This window comes from Xyrauchen texanus, chromosome 14, assembly GCF_025860055.1.
Source record: "Xyrauchen texanus isolate HMW12.3.18 chromosome 14, RBS_HiC_50CHRs, whole genome shotgun sequence".
Taxonomy (NCBI): Eukaryota; Metazoa; Chordata; class Actinopteri; order Cypriniformes; family Catostomidae; genus Xyrauchen; species Xyrauchen texanus.
Window position 1 is genome coordinate 13,875,808 of NC_068289.1, and position 19,601 is coordinate 13,895,408.

The window sequence follows — 19,601 nt, forward strand, 5'->3', positions numbered from 1 at the left end:
AATAAAGCTGCACTTAGATACTCATCCTTTGCCTGCCTTGTCACAACATGCATGATTTAACAGCATGATTTAACACAACAAAACCATTAAAAATGTAATGTAAAAAATCATTGTCATCTCTAAATATAATTAATAATCATTATAATTTAGTTCTGTTACTTTTGTTACTGCCCAATGTTTTCTCATGTTTGCACCCAAATAGTATCAAATCAGGATAAACACTCCATTATAAATAATGACCATTTTACTTGTATTGAATTGAATATAGGCTTACTTTATTGCGCTGCTCAGGTTATTTGTTTTGGACTCCATGCAAGGCAGCCAGAACACACACAAAACACAGACGTACACAGTAGCACTAAAAGATTATAACAACAATATAAAAAATAGAACAGACAAATAAACTACTAACTATAATAAACCGTCTAAAATACAGCAATGTTGTACTGAATGTATATTGTAGTGTTTTCACAACTGCGATCCTTGATTTGGGAATTGTTTATATCCCTGTGAAATTTTGTACACAAAGATGGTGACTAAACTTTCCATATACCCTCACCTACAGCTTTTGTCATTGAGAGCAGCTCTGGTCGTAAAGATGCAAAATATCCCCTTTGGTAAAGAGGTATGGGTTGTATTGTAACAAATACAAAAACATATATACAAAACTATAATTCATTAATGCATTGTTCACAAATAAATGTAATATGTTGTTTATAGGGTTGCGAATTTTAATAAATTTTCTGAATTGACAATTATTGACTTCAATGAATTAAAATTATATCATAATTAATGACAATTAATCAGTGACGATAACAGTACTAAACTGTAAGTAGTGTACAGGTTGAAACTCAAAAAATACAAGATGCATATTTTCTTCAATCAAGACTTAATTTTTACAAAGTTAGATTTTTGACTGGCCAACCATTCTAAATAATGCAAACTTCAATACATCAACATTGGAGAAAAATAAAAATTCCTAACTGTAGAAGGAAACATGAAACAGCTACCTAAGTAAATGCATGCACAGGGCACAACTACCCATTTTCGACAACATGCCTTCTGGAGCGGGTGGTGGTTATATGGCACCCCTATGTATGTATTTCTCTATATATCTATATATCTATAGAGAAATGCTCCAACAATACATTAAGCCTAGTTCATCTTTACAAGCTAGGAAGTGAAGAATGAGCGTCTGTGTTTTTATTCTATTTTGCTGACAGGATGTGACATGCAACATGCAAGCGACTACATAGGCAGATTTTTTCACTATCTGCTGGCATGATTACTGAATGCATGTGTGATGAAATTGGTTAATTGACGTTCACCACAACGAATAATTGATCATCGATTAATCAATCAAATTCCTGTTTGTTTAAATTAAATATTTGTTAAATGACAGCGAGAAAAGGTGAATTATGTCAGGATTAAGTGTTCAAAGCTCTGAATGGTTGTCTTCCATCTTTTCTCCTAGAAGAGAGATAACCATGATAAAAATTGCAGCCTAAACAAACCATATCAGTCATCAAAACGTACCCACTCAAAATATTTGATTACATAACATTTCTTGGGCATGTCAGACAAACTATATCACTCTCATTTCAACTTATTTTTGTGAATACCCAAAGCATTTACCTTTGTGCCAGTACAGTGAGCCAAATCCAGCACCATACTTGTTTGAAGCATTGCAGATATACAGGCCACTGAGGTCAGGTGTCAATTTCAAGAAGTACAGTTTGTTCCCCTCTACTTTAATGGATTCATCAGGGATAGCCTGGTTCATCCTACTCCAAGAAGATGAAAGAGCAGACAGAGATGTGTCTGTGAGTCTTTAATGTTTATGAGAATATAGAATCAGTTTAGTGCAATCTGAGTTTTAAAACATGACAAGTGCAATGGTTCTCAACTGGTGGGTCGCAATCCAAAAGTCATTTCCCAAAAGACCAGCCCTGGGTCAATAGAGGTTCATGTCAGGCAGAGAGCTGATTGCAACTAACTAACCCTAAATCTAGAGGCCTGATAGCCTACAAAAAGTCCAAATATAATCAAAAGACAATTAGGCTTGCAAAGAGAGACTACAGAGACAGAGTGGACTCAATTTAGTTCCCTTACTGTTTACTGCTTAATCCACTGTCAGTTTTTGTGTAGACAGTTCTTCCATCTTTCACTTCCTAATTATATTTTCTGAAAGGATCTCTTTCTAATATAGTTTTTATTTCATCCCTTAGGATTGGTTCCATATTATAATCCTTTCGCAGTCCATTTGCAGCAACACTCAAGTGTTCTCAAGTGGTGTCACGACTCGTAACTACAACTACAATTGATGCCTTATCGATCGGGGAGGGGTGGTTCGATGTATAGTGTGAGCTGCAAGGTGATTGTCTGTTTTCCGGAATTGCTATCATGTCTTTTATATAAAGTATTACATGTGAGGAAGGGCAGCCAGTGGATTTTCTGGTGCCCCCCTAGGGTAAGATGGTATTTTGTGCCCTATGCAGACTCCATAATATGCACACAGGGAGCAGCGGTACTAAGTAACTGCTTTGTGTTTACTGTTACCAACAGTCCACAAAAACTTTAACAATGGGGACTTTGCAATTGTGTCTGTTGAGAGTAAACTATTGAAATGACAGTACTTATTTTTCATTAATTGAAGTTTCTGTGCTAGTTTAACAATCACATTAAGGTAAAGACTCTGGACAACACTGCTGTTTCATTGGAGGTGTTTATATGAACTGTATTGAGAAAAATCCTAATATGTGTCACATCATCTCTACTCATTAAAAGACAAGATCAGACGACCTACCTGTGCCAGCTGAAGTGTGTGGCTGCAGGATTGGCATCCGCCTCACACTGATACCCGTGAGAACTATAAAAGTTCTCAAGTGGTGTCACAGAGACCAACTGAGGTGGATCTATAAAACACACAAACATATGACTGCAAAGTAGGGCTGGCAATGGATTCAAAATTTGAATGGCATGCCAATCAATTAAACATATTAATCACAATTAATCAAAAAGCTACTATGGAAGCCTGCATATTGTTTTTATTATTATTATTATTCCCATTTCACTGAGCAACCCTATATCTGACAGAGATCCATTTTGCAACTGAGTTTGTCAATTTGTCCTGTTTTCACATGTGTGTTCTTGCATTGCGTCAGCGCTATTTTGAATGTTCGTATTATGGACATGTGTGTCATATGGATGCTTTAAGAGCATCTCACTGGTTTTCAGCATCATACAAATACACAGCTTTTGTAGGACACTTTTTCAAGTAATAGTCGAAACTTTAATAATCGCCATAGCCATGGGAAAAATACCCCTCAACATTTTGGTCATTAAAATTGTTAACGAGATTAACATAAAATATGCCTGTTTTCAAATGACAATAAATGTTTACAGTTTTTGAATGCACACTATTTTAACAGCGCTTCACAGGGTGGGCTGCAGCACCCCAACACTATCACTTCCTGCGGCTATAAAAATCGTGTCCTGAGATGCATTCTGTTGTGCTTTCTCCAGCTGTGAAGCTGGCTGAGTTTGAAATTGCAGCCGACCCATTCTACTTGTTCTATTTCTCCCATACTTGTCAATGGTAGAACTAGTAAGAGTAGTATGGTAGTATGCAGTACCAAACTCAGTCTCTCTCTTTTTCAGTGGCTAAGGTACGTATTTGTGAGATTTGCTGAATGCCCCCTGCTGACGCACACTGTAAAAACACAAAGGGTGCATCTCATCTTGCTCCCTTGATGTTCTGAATCAGTATATTGTGAACACAAATTCGGGCACTGGGAAGGGTTTTCATACAATGAACATTGGTACAGTTATGACTAATTTACAACATTTGAATATTTCAGCATTCAGACTTTCCCCACATTTACGTAGATAGTTGTACTTTTATGCTGCTTGTATCATTAGAAAAAAGCTGCCCAGGAGCATTCCTAAGACAGTCACCGTCCGGACTGATTTGCCTTGAAAGGGACTTTGCTGTCTAATAACAGCCTCAACGAGCAACTATTATAACATTAAAATAAATTCCAGTACTGGATTGCCACTTACAATAACACAAACATTCAAAATGTAAACTCTTGCTCAATAACAGATGTCCAAAAATGATAATACCGTGGTATTCTTCTGAAAGTGATTAGTCTATTAGTTTAAACAAAAACCAAACTGTCTTTGCATGAATCATACTGTTCCTTCAGTTAATGGCAGTATTCTATAAAATATGTATTACATTTAATAAATCAGATTATCAGTTATTAGAATCTGAATCAGCATGAGCTTTATTGCCAAGTGTTCTCAAGAACTCAAGGAATTGTATTTTGGTGATAGGAGTAACAAGGAGCACTTAATTCTGTGTATCACTGTAAAACCTTGTGTACATGTAAACACTTGGCAATAAAGCTCATTCTGATTCTGATAACTGAAGATGTTTCTTCTGTATTAGGCTCTTACACGACAAAAGCTATTTCAAAAAATGGTGGGGACAAAATTGGCAAAGGGCAAATGTGTTAGGGACATGTCCCATCTGTCCCACCTGTGAAATTACACTTATGATTAAAACATACAGTTTAATTATGAAAGATGAATGACATACTGTAAATGAAGAGATAGAAATACAGGAAGGAGTGTCTTTATAATCTTCTTCTACAAACTTTAATATTTAAAAGTATTTTTTTTTCATGCACATTATAGATGAGAGATATTACAAACAACAGTGGCGTACACAGACCTTAGCAAGGACAGGGGCAAAAGGATAAAAAAGGGCACTGATATTTTATTTTTTTATATTTATTTTATTATTCGTAAAATAATCACTTTATACTTAACTTTTTTTTTTATTATAAAAATTATTTATTTCTATTTAATTTGACACATAATAAGCTGTTATATTCTTAACAAAAAGCAGCAAAAATATTTTACATTTTCTATTATTCAGACATGGTCTGTGATTGTTACGAGTGTAGGTGAAGGCAGACGAGGGGCGAGGATCTACTTGCAGTGGTTTTATTTAAACAAGAATGAAAACAGACAAAACCGGAACAAAGGAAATACCCACAATGGGAAAATAAAATAACGGAAGACATTCAATGGGTTCACAGGCAAAACAAGCATCCACAAACATCAAGGATCGACAGGGGAATGGAGAAACAGCAGGGTTTAAATACACAGGAGACATGATGATGACAAACGACAATCAGGTGAGCACAATGACACAGGGCTGGCAGTGATGAGGGCCGGGAATCATGGGAAGTGTAGTGCATGACAATTGACAAGTGAGACATGGGGCAGACAACAGGGGATCGTGACAATCTCATGTTTTTGACATGTGTCATAATAAAACCATGGTATTATTTTAAGTATCTTGGAGTACTATGACAGTACCATGAAATATGAATATAATCTTGCAGTCCCATGGTATTACACTGGTAACGGCACAGTGTCTTTTTTTTGTTATAGGGCTCTAAAATTTTTTTTGCCTCATTATTCTTTTTACTTATTTCATCTCTTCACACTCACTTTATCTCTGCTGCTTCCATTCTGACCTCATCAACATGGTTTGAACGAGTAGCCTAAATGTCCAAAATTGGTAATACCATGGTATTTTCCTGAAAGTGATTAGTATATTAGTTTAAACAAAAACCAAACTGGGTTTGCCTGATTCAGACAGCTCCTTCAGTTAATGGCATTCTATGAAATATACCTTTAAATTTCTGCCACTTAAACATTTTGAATTAATCCTAAATAAAGAAATTATAATTAAAAATATCAATAGAATCTTTTTTAAAAATCGTGTCACATTATTACTTTGAAATAAGTGACATTGATTGCTCCATTTCCCTTTGTACTTTCACTCACCATCAGCCATTATAAACCATCCAGGAAGTTCTTCAGAATTAGATGTCTAAACACACTCGTCAAAGATCACTGCAATTAATAGCAAACTTGTGTCTAAGAGTTAGAAATGTTAACAGTTTGGGTTTTCTTATAGGACCCATGTTACTTACAGTGAACAACAATATTGTGATCAATTTCCAATTTCAATGTAGAATGTCTCACTACACACTGGACATGTTGTTGATTCATCTCTACAGTTGGGACTCCAGACAAACTGCTTGTGACTGTGTATGTCCCATCCAGATGTTTAACAGTGCTGGTCAATACCTTCACAGAATCAATCAAGGTGCCCAAATGCCATGAGACCTGGGCTGCTGGCTGGGATCTGGAAGCTGTGCAGGTCACCAAGGTAAACTCAGAGTATCCAACAACAGGAATCTCATCAGAAGTAACCCTCACACTTGCAGGCCTTACTGTGGCTATTGAACATGAATAACTACATCAGTCAATAACATCTTTTAAAGCATAATTATGTGAAGCTAGTAGAAAATAAAATATAAAAACAAATTGTAAAGGGATTAATGGAAAGGAAGAGGCGAGAACCTGTTTAACTTAAACAAACACACACACACACACACACACACACACACACACACACACACACACACACATGCGTGCACGCCCATAAATCTCTCTATCTGTTACACTGCAGCTCTTAGTCTCCATTAGCCTGATTAGGGTTCCTGCCACACACATATCTTCATAGGCAGTTATTGATTGAAGTAGTTTTAAAGAAATGAGATCCTATAGCAACTGAATACAAATAACTGAACATGGCTGACATCAGCAAGTCTTTATCAATCACGCCATATTATAAACTAAATGACTTATCATTCATGTATCTCAATTCCGGTTTTTCTAGATTCCATTGTGCAACAGCAGTATCTTTGTCAAGTTAAAAAGCATTCAATTTATTGCATGTCACAACTAAACATACGGCTGATGCTGCTCAAGACAGATAATATTGTATTTACACGTGAAGTCAAACAATCTGTGTATATGTTTATTAAACCTTTGGCAATATAAATTTTTCCATGCCATTAAAATTTGATCTCCCACTGATTTCACTGCATATGAAAACAAGCCTCAGCAAAAACCTGATGGTAAATTACATGTTAACCATAAAACAGGCAAGAGTGTAAAATGATTAGCAAAACATCATTTCATGTCACTTTTTATATAATTTGGACTTAAGTGTAACATACACAAAGGAATTTCTTATATATTTTATATATTTAGGATTTTATGAGTTGTATCTACCAGGATACGTTGCCCTATTAATGTACAAAAAATCAAAGTCATCAATATTTATGTTTTATTTGATGCAAAAAATTACGAGTTTCTGACTTTCCTCTTATTTTAAAACATATCTTATATATATGTGTGTGTGTAACAAAACGGAGAAAAGTTTAGCTTTAAGGTCACATTTTTCTGCCCTTAATCTGGCAATGTATCTCAGGGGATACACTCTTCAAAATGTGCTTAATAACAGCATGAACAACATATGACTTAATTTTCTTCTTCAGCATCTTAAGACAATGTTCACAATTAATATTAGCTGTTGTATTGTTTTTTACTTAAGTAAGAATAATATAGAATTAATTATCACAAAGTCCTGCATGGTCCAGCGTGTCCTGTACCATGGGCAGCCATGTTGGCTTTAGGTCAGGATGACTTGACAATCAAATTTGACCTGACAAATTTGAACCAAGTCATGTGACCCAAACACTCAAAAACAGACCCAAAACTATGATAAATAATAACAAGATTGGTAAGAAACTCTTTCTCATACCCCCCTAAAAGAAACTAAAGAGTATGTATCTTGTGGTGCATGTTGCCTGTTTTAGGGTTAAACAATTGCACAGCACTTTACTGTAATCCACACTGAATGATAGAGGTTGGTGCATACAGAAAATTAAAAGCATAACATGAAAACAACACATTATAAAAATCAAACACCTTAAAAAAATATTATAATTATATTATATTATTATAAATATCATGCTGGGTGCAATGCATTACTAAGTAATTAATTGCTGTAATTAACATTTTCAGTAATTTAATTACAGTTACTTTTGATGTAATTGTGTTAAATACTGTATAGACTATATTCTATATAAAACAATAGTGAATTTAAAATCCAAATTTAACGTCTAATGTTAAAATATGTTTTCTAATTTAATGCTGCCCTTAAATTCTTTGGACAGTTCATGAATAATTTATAAATGTATACATTTTATTAAAAACAGTTCCCCTTCTGTCACTCACTCGACGTTGTCTCAACTGTCTCTGAACTTGGATGGCTCAACCTCTGAACTTGAGAAAAGGCCAATGTTAAGTTGGCAGACAGAATTTGCATCCCTCGCACAGAGCTTAGACGCATGGCTTGCGCTTCCCAGCCCGTCGCGATGGCTGGCCAGGACCATCCGACTCGCAACGCAATTCAATTCGCCAGGCTCCCGCCTCGTTTCAGCGGTATTCGCTCCACTCAGATGCGTGGCAAAAACGCCAGCACTTTACGAGCAGAGATTGCCACTCTGCTACTCAAGGATGCAATACAGCCTGTCCCTCCCGCCGAGATGAAGAAGGGTTTCTACAGCCCTTACTTCATCGTACCCAAAAAAGGCGGTGTGTTGCAGCCAATCTTGGACCTGCGAGTTCTCAACCTTTACACAGACTCCCGATCAAAATGCTCATTCAGAGGCAAATTCTAACCTGGTTCACGGCAGTAGACCTGAAGGACATGTACTTCCGCGTCTCCATTTTGCCTCGACACCGACCCTTCTTACAGTTCGCGTTTGAAGGCCAGGCGTATCAGTACAAGATCCTCCCCTTCGGCCTGTCCCTGTCCCCTCACGTCTTCACCAAGGTCGCAGAGGCAGCCTTTGCCCCGCTACGGGAAGTGGGCATCCGCATACTCAATTACCTTGACGACTGGCTCATCCTAGCAAACCTGCAAGCGCTGCCCCGGGAGGAGGCAGACCCAGCCTCTTTGCTGCTGTGTCCGGTACGTGCTTTGCGTTTCTACTCCTCCCTTGTCAGGCAGGATCTACCACCGCACCATGTCCATGGGTGTCTTGACAACCCCTGTGTGTATTTGCCACGAGTTACCTCTCCCCAGTCTGGGCAGGTCGTTGTCTCCGCAGGGCCTTTTCCCCCTGAAAGAATAGGAACAGAAAGGCTGCATTCCCCGACACATCTATAGTGTTAAGATAGCCCCAGCCACTTTTTAACTCTATGACGAGAAACATAGAGAGAGAAAAGGCTGCGGCTGGCCGGCTGGCTTCCATACAATTTGTATCGCCTGTTCCCGTAAAGGGGTACTGGGAACCTAAGAGCGGTATATGACACCTTTTAGTGGGGGCGTTGGGGAGGGTTACGTGCAGCCGACCCAGCTGCTTCTAGCACGCAGCAGTCTGCTTGCACCTGGCTCAGCAGTGCACGGGAAGTGCATGGTGTTTTGAAGTGGGACCCCTTGTGTCACTACAATCGACACAACGTCGAGTGAGTGACAGAAGGTGAATGTCATGGTTACTGTTGTAACCTCCGTTCCCTGTTGGAAGGAATGAGACGTTGTGTTCCCCTTGCCACGTCACTATCCCTACCACTGTAATGCGCCGTAACCATATTCTCGGCTCCCCAGTAAAAACCTGTCTGACATTCGCTCCCCAGCTCCCTTTTATACCATATGTCCCGGGGGAGGGGCATGGAAATTCTGTCTGCCAACTTGACATTGGCATTTTCTCAAGTTCAGAGGTATGCGAGGCTCTCAGAAGAGACCCCTTGTGTCACTACAATCGACACAACATCACATCGGAGAATGGAGGTTACAACAGTAACCATTACATTTCATGTCTATCCTTGTATTTTTCATCTGCTTGAGGTTGATAAGGGTTTTTTGAAAGTAATTAGTAATAAGTAATGCATTACTTTTCAGACAGAGGTATTAGTATAGCAATCTAATTACACTGTAGAAGATGTAATTAGTAGTTAGTAATTCATTCCTTTTTTGGAGTAACTTCCCCAACACACGATATTACTGAATCGTTTACAGAAAGAATCATGCACAATAGGCCTTTTGGAAAGGAATTTGTATAAGAGTTTTGTGAATAGTCTCTGTTACTGTAACGTAAGTAGGAGGAGTGCGGATCTAAACGCTGGTTTTTATTGAGCAAAAGTGAAAACAAGACAGACAGGAACAAAGGAAACATCCACGATGGGAAAAAGAAACCAAAACATGAAAACATCTAGGGTACACGAACTGGGTGAACACGGCAAGACTTCTACTTCCAGACATCTACAAACAATGATCGACTGAAAAAACAACCAGGGTTTAAATACAGAGACACAGTAATGACTACGCTCCTAAAAAAAGGAAAGAAGAAATACCCAAAAAACAAAACAAAATAGTCCAAGGAGTGAGGGGGGGGGGGCAGGCAGACCAAGGAGAGCACAAGGGGCAACCAGACAGTCCAAGGGGGCACAAGGGGCAACCAGACAGTCCACGGGGGCACAAGGGGCAGACAGGCAGTCCAAGGGGGCACAAGGGGCAGACAGGCACTCCACTGGGGCACAGAGGGCAGGCAGGCAGTCCAAGAAGGCCACAAGACGGGGACTGGGTCAGGTGGCCTGGGAGGTGGCCACAGGACAGGGACATGTTCAGGAGGCCTGGGAGCTGGCCACAGGGCAAGGACAGGTTCAGGAGGCCTGGGAGCCGGCCGCAGGGTAGGGTCTGGGTCTGGAGGCATGGAAGTCGGCCACAGGACAGGTTCGGGAGGTCTGGGAGTCGGCCACGGGGCCACAGCCATGGGGAACTTCGAGGGCGGAGCCGTGGTAGGCGGATCCATGGAGGTTTCTGGTGGCAGAGCAGAGGGAGGCTCAGGAGGCGGAGCCGTGGAAAGCTCTGGGATTGAAGCCGTGGAGGGCTCGAGGGGCGGAGCCGGGGAAGGCTGGAGAGGCTGAGCCCTGGGAGGCTCGAGAGGCGGAGCCCTGGATGGCTCTGGGATTGAAGCCGTGGAAGGCTTGAAGGGCAGAGCCGAGGAAGGCTCGAGAGGCGGAGCCCTGGATGGCTCGAGAGGCGGAGCCCTGGATGGCTCTGGGATTGAAGCTGCGGAAGGCTCGAGGGGCGGAGCCCTGGACGGCTCGAGAGTCGGAGCCCTGGGAGGCTCGAGAGGCGGAGCCCTGGGTGGCTCGAGAGGTGGAGTCCTGGGAGGCTCGGGAGGCTGAGCCCTGGGAGGCTCGAGATGCGCTGGCTCTGGGACGGTCGGGGCTACAGGCTCTGGGACGGTCGAGGCTACAGGCGCTGGCTCTTGGACGGTCGAGGCTACAGGCACTGGCTCACTGACGTTCGAGACTACAGGCGCTGGCTCACTGAAGTTCGAGGTTACAGACGCTGGCTCACTGACATTCAAGGCTGCAGGCGCTGGCTCACTGACGGTCAGGGCTGCAGGCACTGGCTCACTGACGGTCGGGGCTGCAGGCACTGGCTCACTGACGGTCGGGGCTTCAGGCACTGATTGTTGACCGTGCTATGCGTGAGCTCTGGTTCGCTGAAAATAGAAGGCAGAGCCATGGGAGGTTCGGGGGACGGAGCCGTGGAAGGCGGAGGCATGGAGGTTTCTGGTGGCAGAGCAGAGGGAGGCTCAGGAGGCGGAGCTGTGGAAAGCTCTGGGATTGAAGCCGTGGAAGGCTCGAGGGGCGGAGCCGAGGAAGGCTGGAGAGGCTGAGCCCTGGGAGGCTCGAGAGGCGGAGCCCTGGATGGCTCTGGGATTGAAGCCGTGGAAGGCTTGAGGGGCAGAGCCGAGGAAGGCCCGAGAGGCGGAGCACTGGGAGGCTCGAGAGGCGGAGCCCTGGATGGCTCGAGAGGCGGAGCCCTGGATGGCTCTGGGATTGAAGCTGTGGAAGGCTCGGGGGGCGGAGCCGAGGAAGGCTTGAGGGGCGGAGCCCTGGACGGATAGAGTGGCGGAGCCCTGGGTGGCTCGAGAGGCGGAGCCCTGAGAGGCTCGAGATGCGTTGGCTCTGGGATGGTCGGGGCTACAGGCGCTGGCTCTAGGACGGTCGAGGCTACAGGCGCTGGCTCACTGACGTTCGAGGCTACAGGCGCTGGCTCACTGAAGTTCGAGGCTACAGGCGCTGGCTCACTGACGTTCAAGGCTGCAGGCGCTGGCTCACTGACGGTCGGGGCTGCAGGCGCTGGCGCACTGACGGTCGGGGCTGCAGGCGCTGGCGCACTGACGGTCGGGGCTGACACCGCTGGGTCGCTGACCGTGGCAGGTGTGGGCTCAGGCTCGCTGACCGTAGCTGGTGTGGGCTCAGGCTCGCGGACCGTGGCTGGCGTGGGCTCAGGCTCGCGGACCGTGGCTGGCGTGGGCTCAGGCTCGCAGACCGTGGCTGGCGTGGGCTCTGGCTCGCTGACCATGGCTGGCGTGGGCTCTGGCTCGCTGACCGTGGCTGGCGTGGTCTCTGGCTCGCTGACCGTGGCTGGCGTGAACTGGAGAGTGGAAGCCTTTCCTCTCCTCCTCCTCCGGGCGGATGAAGCTGGCAGCGCTGGCTCGTTGACCAAGGCAGGCGTGGGGGTTGGCTCGCTGGCAGGCGGGGCAGACGTGAAGGGGCGAGCCATGGACGACTGGGGGGGTCACCTCTGTGGGAGGAGAGGCAGGGTTCTCCTCTACTATGCCCACAGTGAACTGCGAGTCGCAGGCCAGCAGAGTCTCCTCCACGAATTCGAGGAGCGTCCAGCCCCGCGTCGCCGGTGGCAACCGCTACTTGAGCGAACTGTTCAGGTTAGCCCTGAAGAAAACCACCAGGGAGGAGTCCGGGAAGTCCGCTACATTCGCCAGCTCTAAAAAATCACGAATGTGGTCCTCCACAGGACGGTCCTCTTGCATGAGGCTGAGCAGACAACAGTTAGCTTGAAGAACCGCTAGATCCATATTTGGTTGATCGTTCGGTAACGTAAGTAGGAGGAGGCAGACGAGCAGTGCAGATCTAAACGCTGGTCTTTATTGAGCAAAAGTGAAAACAAGACAGACAGGAACAAAGGAAGCATCCACGATGGGAAAAAGAAACCAAAATATGAAAACATCTACGGTACACGAACTGGGTGAACACGGCAAGATTTCTACTTCCAGACATCTACAAACAACGATCGACAGAGACTGAAAAAAACAACCAGGGTTTAAATACAGAGACACAGTAATGACTAAATGACCATCAGGTGAGAACAATAACACAGGGGACACAAGAAACACGGGGCAGACAACCAGGAATCGTAACAGTTACAGTAATAGCTAATGGTAATTCAAAGTGGAGCAACTTGTTTTAATATTAAATATTTTATCTGAATTATTTTAACTCCTTTAGTGTTAGATTAAAGCATCATTATGGCAACATTGGCTATATAATACCCTATATATAAAACATGCATATAATGGGTTACATTTCCGGATTGAAATTTCTAGCAACTATTTATTTTTATTTTTTACCAATCAGAAACCACAAATATGATAGAAGTATAAGGGAATTTTTTTACCTCGTTCTCCTTTGCTGATGAGAAAATAACAAGCAAAACTTATAGCCATTAACTGTCGGGAAAGCATTCTTAAATAAATGAGGGAACTGCTTCGCCTAATTGTTTGAGGAATGACGTTCTGATCAATGCAGAGAATAACGTCCGTGTTGTACTTTATTCCGACTGCCAGGCTGAAGCGTCCGTTTCACATACTCCGTGTGCAGTGCGTATGCGGTATATGGTACAGGAGCAGCACGCGCTCTAGTGCTTTCACATATGCTGCGTTTGCAGTGTGCTACTGATCCCCAGTTTCTGTGTGCCACAAAATCAAAAATGTGTAAGTGATTTTGATTTTAAATCCAAACGTTAACTTTGACATTGTTTAAGACATTGAAACAGTATGAAAATTAATTTTAATCATTGTGATTCTTTGTTTACATGTAGTTCGAGTTGTTGACAGAAGAAAAGATATCGCGCTATATCTGTTGCTAAGAAGGAGAAGAACGACGCATTTGGGTTCACTCTGTCAACCGAGGCAGGAGACAGTTTGGTGCTTATTACCATCTTGTCTCAGAACTTCGACGTTACAGTGACCGGCACCTAAAGTACTTTCGGATGAGTGCCGAACAGATGGATAATGTTCTTTCTCTGGTTGGACATTTTACGGTAAAAAAATCATATATGATTGCATTTTGCAACTTCTGGCACTATAATCATACTTTTTAGTTTTTCTTGACCCTGTAATTTAGTAACTGTAGAACACATTAACTGTAATTATGCGTATGGGTGATTCTCGCGAAATTAGACATATTCAATTCAAAAATTTAATTTCGGTCCACAAATACAATTTTCCATAATAAATTTAAATATACATAACAACCGAAAAAGGTGTAGGCTGAAGCCTTTGCTTATTGTGCCTACCCTTTTTACATATTTATCTAATAAGCGTCACTTTTCTCAGTGAATTTGATTCATACAAGATAAACAAAACCGTAACATCAGACATTTCACAAATGTGCATACATAACATTCAAACATTAATACAATAGTTTAAATATTATATACAAAAATTATTCATATTGAGGTATATAGTTATTTATCATCCTTTTTTTTTAAAACATTTTCTTAAATTTACAAAGTGACCTACACATTTTTAATTCCTTGTCACAATTATTCCATAGGTTTACCCCTTTCACAGATATACATCTATTTTTAATATTCGTTCTTGCCCTTATTTTTTTAAACATGTACATTCCCCTTCGTTTATACTGGCTTTCTCTTATTTCGAACAACCTCTGAATACAATTTGGAAGTAATTTATTATATACTTTATACATTATCTGCACAGTGTAAAAATCAACCAAATCAACAAATTTTAAGACATGTAATTCAATAAATAATATGTTTGTTGGTTCATAATAGTCTACCCTTTTTACAATCCTTATTGCTCTCTTTTGTAACATATATATTGGATTTATGTTGGCTTTATATGTATGACCCCATACCTCCACATAATAAGTAATGTATGGAACTATGAGCGAACAATACAATATATATAATGAGTTTTCATTCAAAATATGTTTTGTTCTATGTAATATTGCAATGGATTTAGACAATTTTGTTTTTACATTATTTATATGTGGTATCCAACTTAATTTATGATCTATTATAACACCCAGACATTTATTTTCATACACTCTTTCTATTTCCTCATTATTAAGTCTAATTTTAGTTTTAATAATACATTGCCGATTACTAAATATTATGAACTTTGTTTTACTTAAATTCAATGAAAGTCTATTATCATCAAACCATTTTTTAAGACTATCAATTCATTTTCCACTGTATTCAGAAGCTGTTCAAATTTTTACTGGAACAACATCAATTTGTGTCATCTGCAAACAGGACCATTTTTAATACATTAGACACTTTACATATATCATTTATATAAAGTACAAACAATTTTGGGCCTAGCACCTAACCTTGTGGAACCCCACAAGTGAATTTCATTAATGTGAGGTGTCATGAAACATTTTTATGATAAAAGTAAATGCTATCAAAATAAGAAGGATACAGTTATAAACATCTCTTCATGTACTATTTTGCACATGATTTCAAATGACATCATAAATACCAATTTTGTTGTTTTTTTCCACATTTAAGGGGAAATGTTTCATTACCGCAACGTGTCCATGACTGGATTTGTGTTCTTTGAGATGGAAATATTTATAATTGAAAAATATAAAAAATAAAAAGCTTCAGTGCATGTTATACTATAAACATTTACAGTAAAGAAACATGTGGTATTTGGTGATCATTGGTAAATGTAGTGACAATAATAAGGAATATAAATGTGTCCAAGACCAATTTTCTCATCCTCCACAACAATTTTCAATCATTGTTTAAGTCCTCAAGGAACTAACATTTTCAAGAAGTTTTGTTTGAAGGGACATAATTGACTGTGACACTCATGATGGCTACCAGATAAGCGGTTCTTATTTTTTCTCTCCAAATAAAAGTTTACATTTTGTTTGTCATAGTACCTACACGACTTTTTAGTCGTGTAGGTACTGTTTCTCTGGTTCTGTAGGTTCTGTTTCTCATTACCGAAACATTGAGTATCTCCACCGCAACAGGCCTTCAATTGTTGCGGTGAATGATAATGGTGTTGCGGAGGATGAGCGACCTTAAACATTCTTGCTAACTGTGGAAGCTAAATGAGGGTTAGCTAAACTTTCCCTCTCTTTTTATATTTTACAGTATTACACTGCAAACGCAGCATATGTGAAAGCACTATAGCGCGTGCTGCTCCTGTACCGAGTATGTATGAAACGGGTGTTAGCGTTCACGCGCACAGTACCGATATCTGATCTGATCCATAGATGGCAGTAAATGTTGGAATTTCGTCTTCACCAAAGCCATACGAAATTCCAGTAAGAATGATAAGTTATACATTTTCCAGTACTGTCTTGTTGCCAAATCTGGTCCGAGGCAAAGGAATGTATGCACTTTCATAACCATTTATCAGCCACAATATTTCCCTGTATTTCAGCAAAAAAACAGTAAGCAATCAAATCAAAGTCATTATTCATCATAATGTTGAGTTAATATTGAATGTATATACTTATATTTGCTTATATTGAGGTGGCTACTCACTTGTTTGTAGTCAGACACATTAGTATCTGTGTTATATTAAGAATTCACAGATATCTGTTCAGCCTGCTATTGGTTGTCATGGTTGCGTTTACCCGTGTTGCCAACTATTTCTCATGAGAAGTTGCCAAAATCTTGCTGAAATGTTGTGAAATCACACGATGAAGTCATTTATTACGTCAGACGTTGGTGTAGAGCTGGCAATTCTTTAAAGGTGTAGAACCATATGTTGTTGTTTTATAGGGTTTAGGGTTTTTTGTTGTGTGATGAGGAACCATCAGTCTGTATTAATTGTGTCATTGTTACTGTGTCACAGTGACAGCTCATCTGTACATATCACTTATTTCTACACTTTATTATAGATATGGGGTTCATATTCATTCCATTCTTTCTCTCGCCCTGCTAGATAATTTCTAAATGCTCTTCTATTGCTGTAGGTTGACTTTTCTAAATGGAGAGCATGCACAAGAATTGAGGTTGTCGCAACAAATACCAACAACACATAAGCTTGTCAGTCATTCAATTTATAGAACATCCATTTGCACAGAATGATGGCATTCAGGTCAGTCTTCTTGCTTGAAACACAGGGTATGCTAGAACACAGAAAAATGAGACATCATTCACAATAGAGCTGAAGTTTTTTGTCCCCAGATGTGGAAGAATGTAAAAATAGTCACTAGTTGGCTCCTTTACTCACTAAGGGTTTCAAAAATTTGCTAAATCTAGCGAAAAGTTGCTAAATTGGCTACAGTGGCTGCTGCTTTTGTGCCTGGCTATAGAGCGCAACAGTCTGGTTCCGAAGTAAAATGTACATTAATTTATCCCATGTACAAATTGATTTTCAGTGATAATTTAACCTTTAAAGACAGACCTACTGTGAGCTACAAGGTTGTTCAACGATGGTATATGCTTCCATCGAAGCCATCCGTCTGTGTTATTTCAACTACATTGTTTAAAAATCTTCTTTGATAGCAGAATACATGTAAACAACTACATTACCTATGGCACAGTAGAGAAAGATCCACAAATCAGAAAACCGCAGATAACAAAACCCACAAAACGTGACTGAGTAAACAAGCGCTCCCATGACGCACAGTGTATGATTGTTTGTCTCATTTAGAGGGAAAAAACCATGTGCATTTTAGTCACTTTTCAAAAGTTGCTAAGTTCCAAATAAACTTTAAATGTAGCTAAATTTGTTGCTTTGAAAGAAGTTTCCAGGGTAGTCTGAAAAGTTGATAAATCTAGCATCACTGCATTAACCTGGCTGTAACATTCAGGCAGCATGTGCAGGAGGAAGAGGAGATGATTGTTAACCCAAGTGCAGTTTATTATACAAATAAACAAAAGACACAAAACAAGAGACTTGAAAACAAACAAAGAACAAGCATTAAGGACACCATTACCAGATTAATCAATCACAATACCTGACAATGGACATGCAAACATGAGGCTAAGGACATGGGCAAACACATGACAATGACTACCAATAACAAGACTAAAGTAATAACAAGATAACAAGACTACTTAAACATGAACCAATGAAAAGACAACACTGATAACGAGGTAACAAGACAATAAACCAATGAGAACAAGACATATGAACATAATTGAAATAGGATAATCCCATGACTAGACAAGGAATTGAACTCATTTCTAAATAAAAGACCTGAAAACATGAACATGAATCTAAATATGAAAGGAGAACTCCCAAACATGTTACACTGCCACTGTTGCTTGTTGATGATGCCGTTTTGGCTGCTGAGAATCCATTGATTCTTCAGACTGAATAGATATCTCTCTGCCACACACACACACACATACACACATACATATATATATGCACACACACACACACATATATACATACACATATATATATATATATATATATATATACATAAACTCAGCAACAACAACAAAAGAAACATCCTCTCACTTTCATCTGCTTTTATTTTCAGCAACTTAACATGTGTAAATATTTGTATGAACATAAAAAGATTCAACAACTAAGACATAAACTGAACAAGTTTCACGAGGGGGTCAAAATCAAAAGTAACAGTCAGTTTCTGGTGTGGCCACCAGCTGCATTAAGTACTTCATTGCATCTCGTGGACTGCACTACATTTTCCAGTTCTTGCTGTGAGATGTTACCCCACTCTTCCATTAAGGCACTTGCAAGTTCCTGGACATTTCTGGGGGGAATTGCCCTAGCCTTCACCCTCCGATCCAACAGGTACCAGACATGCTCAATGGGACTGAGATCCAGGCACTTCTCTGGCCACGGCAGAACACTGACATTCCTGTCTTGCAGGAAATCATGCACAGAATGAGCAGTATGGCTGGTGGCATTGTCATGCTGGAGGGTCATGTCAGGATCAGCCTGTATGAAGGGTACCACATGCGGGAGGAAGATGTCTTCCCTGTAATGCACAGCACTGAGATTGCCTATAGTGACAACAAGCTCAGTCCGATGATGCTGTGACACACCGACCCAGACAATGATGGACCCTCCACCTCCAAATCGATCCCGCTCCAGAGTAAAGGCCTCGGTGTAACGTTCATTCCTTCGACGATAAACGCAAGTCCAACCATCACCCCTGGTGAGACAAAACCATGACTCGTCAGTGAAGAGCACTTTTTACCTGTCCTGTCTGGTCTAGCGAAGGTGGGTTTGTGCCCATAGGCGACGTTGTTACCGGTGATGTCTGGTAAGGACCTGCCTTACAACAGGCCTACACGCCTTGGGTACAGTCTCTCAGCCTATTGCTGACAGTCTGAGCACTGATGGAGGGATTGGGCATTCCTGGTGTAACTCGGGCAGTTGTTGTTGCCATCCTGTACCTGTCCTGCATGTGTGATATTCGGATGAAAAAAAAATATTGCTGTTGGGTGATTTCAACATTCATGTATGTTGTGCCTCCAAACCATACTCTACAGACTTTCTTAATTTAATTGAGTCATTGGACTTTGCTCAATGGGTATCTGGTCCCACACACTGTCAAGGACACACATTGGATCAATCTCTGAATTA

At 40.9% G+C, this 19,601-nt stretch overlaps 1 protein-coding gene across 2 annotated transcripts; it reads right to left on the reverse strand.

Moving 5' to 3' along the window:
- Positions 1 to 273: 273 nt before the first annotated feature.
- Positions 274 to 13,637, reverse strand: si:ch211-214p13.3 (nectin-1). Of its 2 annotated transcripts, XM_052142010.1 has the most exons (5): positions 13,436 to 13,637; positions 6,015 to 6,323; positions 2,807 to 2,915; positions 1,636 to 1,784; positions 274 to 1,470 (listed from the first exon to the last, which is right to left on the reverse strand). In XM_052142010.1, the coding sequence occupies exons 1-5, from the start codon at positions 13,500 to 13,502 to the stop codon at positions 1,436 to 1,438; spliced, it is 669 nt and encodes a 222-aa protein (XP_051997970.1). In that variant the 5' UTR covers positions 13,503 to 13,637; the 3' UTR covers positions 274 to 1,435. The 2 variants fall into 2 exon arrangements, with proteins under 2 accessions (XP_051997970.1, XP_051997971.1); XM_052142011.1 differs by lacking the exon at positions 6,015 to 6,323.
- Between the last annotated feature and the right edge of the window lie 5,964 nt (positions 13,638 to 19,601).

Excerpts from the sequence above, each read along its gene's own strand:
- si:ch211-214p13.3 (XM_052142010.1), bottom strand. The coding sequence starts at position 13,502 with ATGCTTTCCCGACAGTTAATGGCTATAAGTTTTGCTTGTTATTTTCTC. Across the intron at positions 1,785-2,806 it reads ACACACTTCAGCTGGCACAG|GATGAACCAGGCTATCCCTG; the intron begins GTAGGTCGTCTG and ends TTCTTGGAGTAG. Across the intron at positions 1,471-1,635 it reads CTCACTGTACTGGCACAAAG|GAGAAAAGATGGAAGACAAC; the intron begins GTAAATGCTTTG and ends TCTCTCTTCTAG.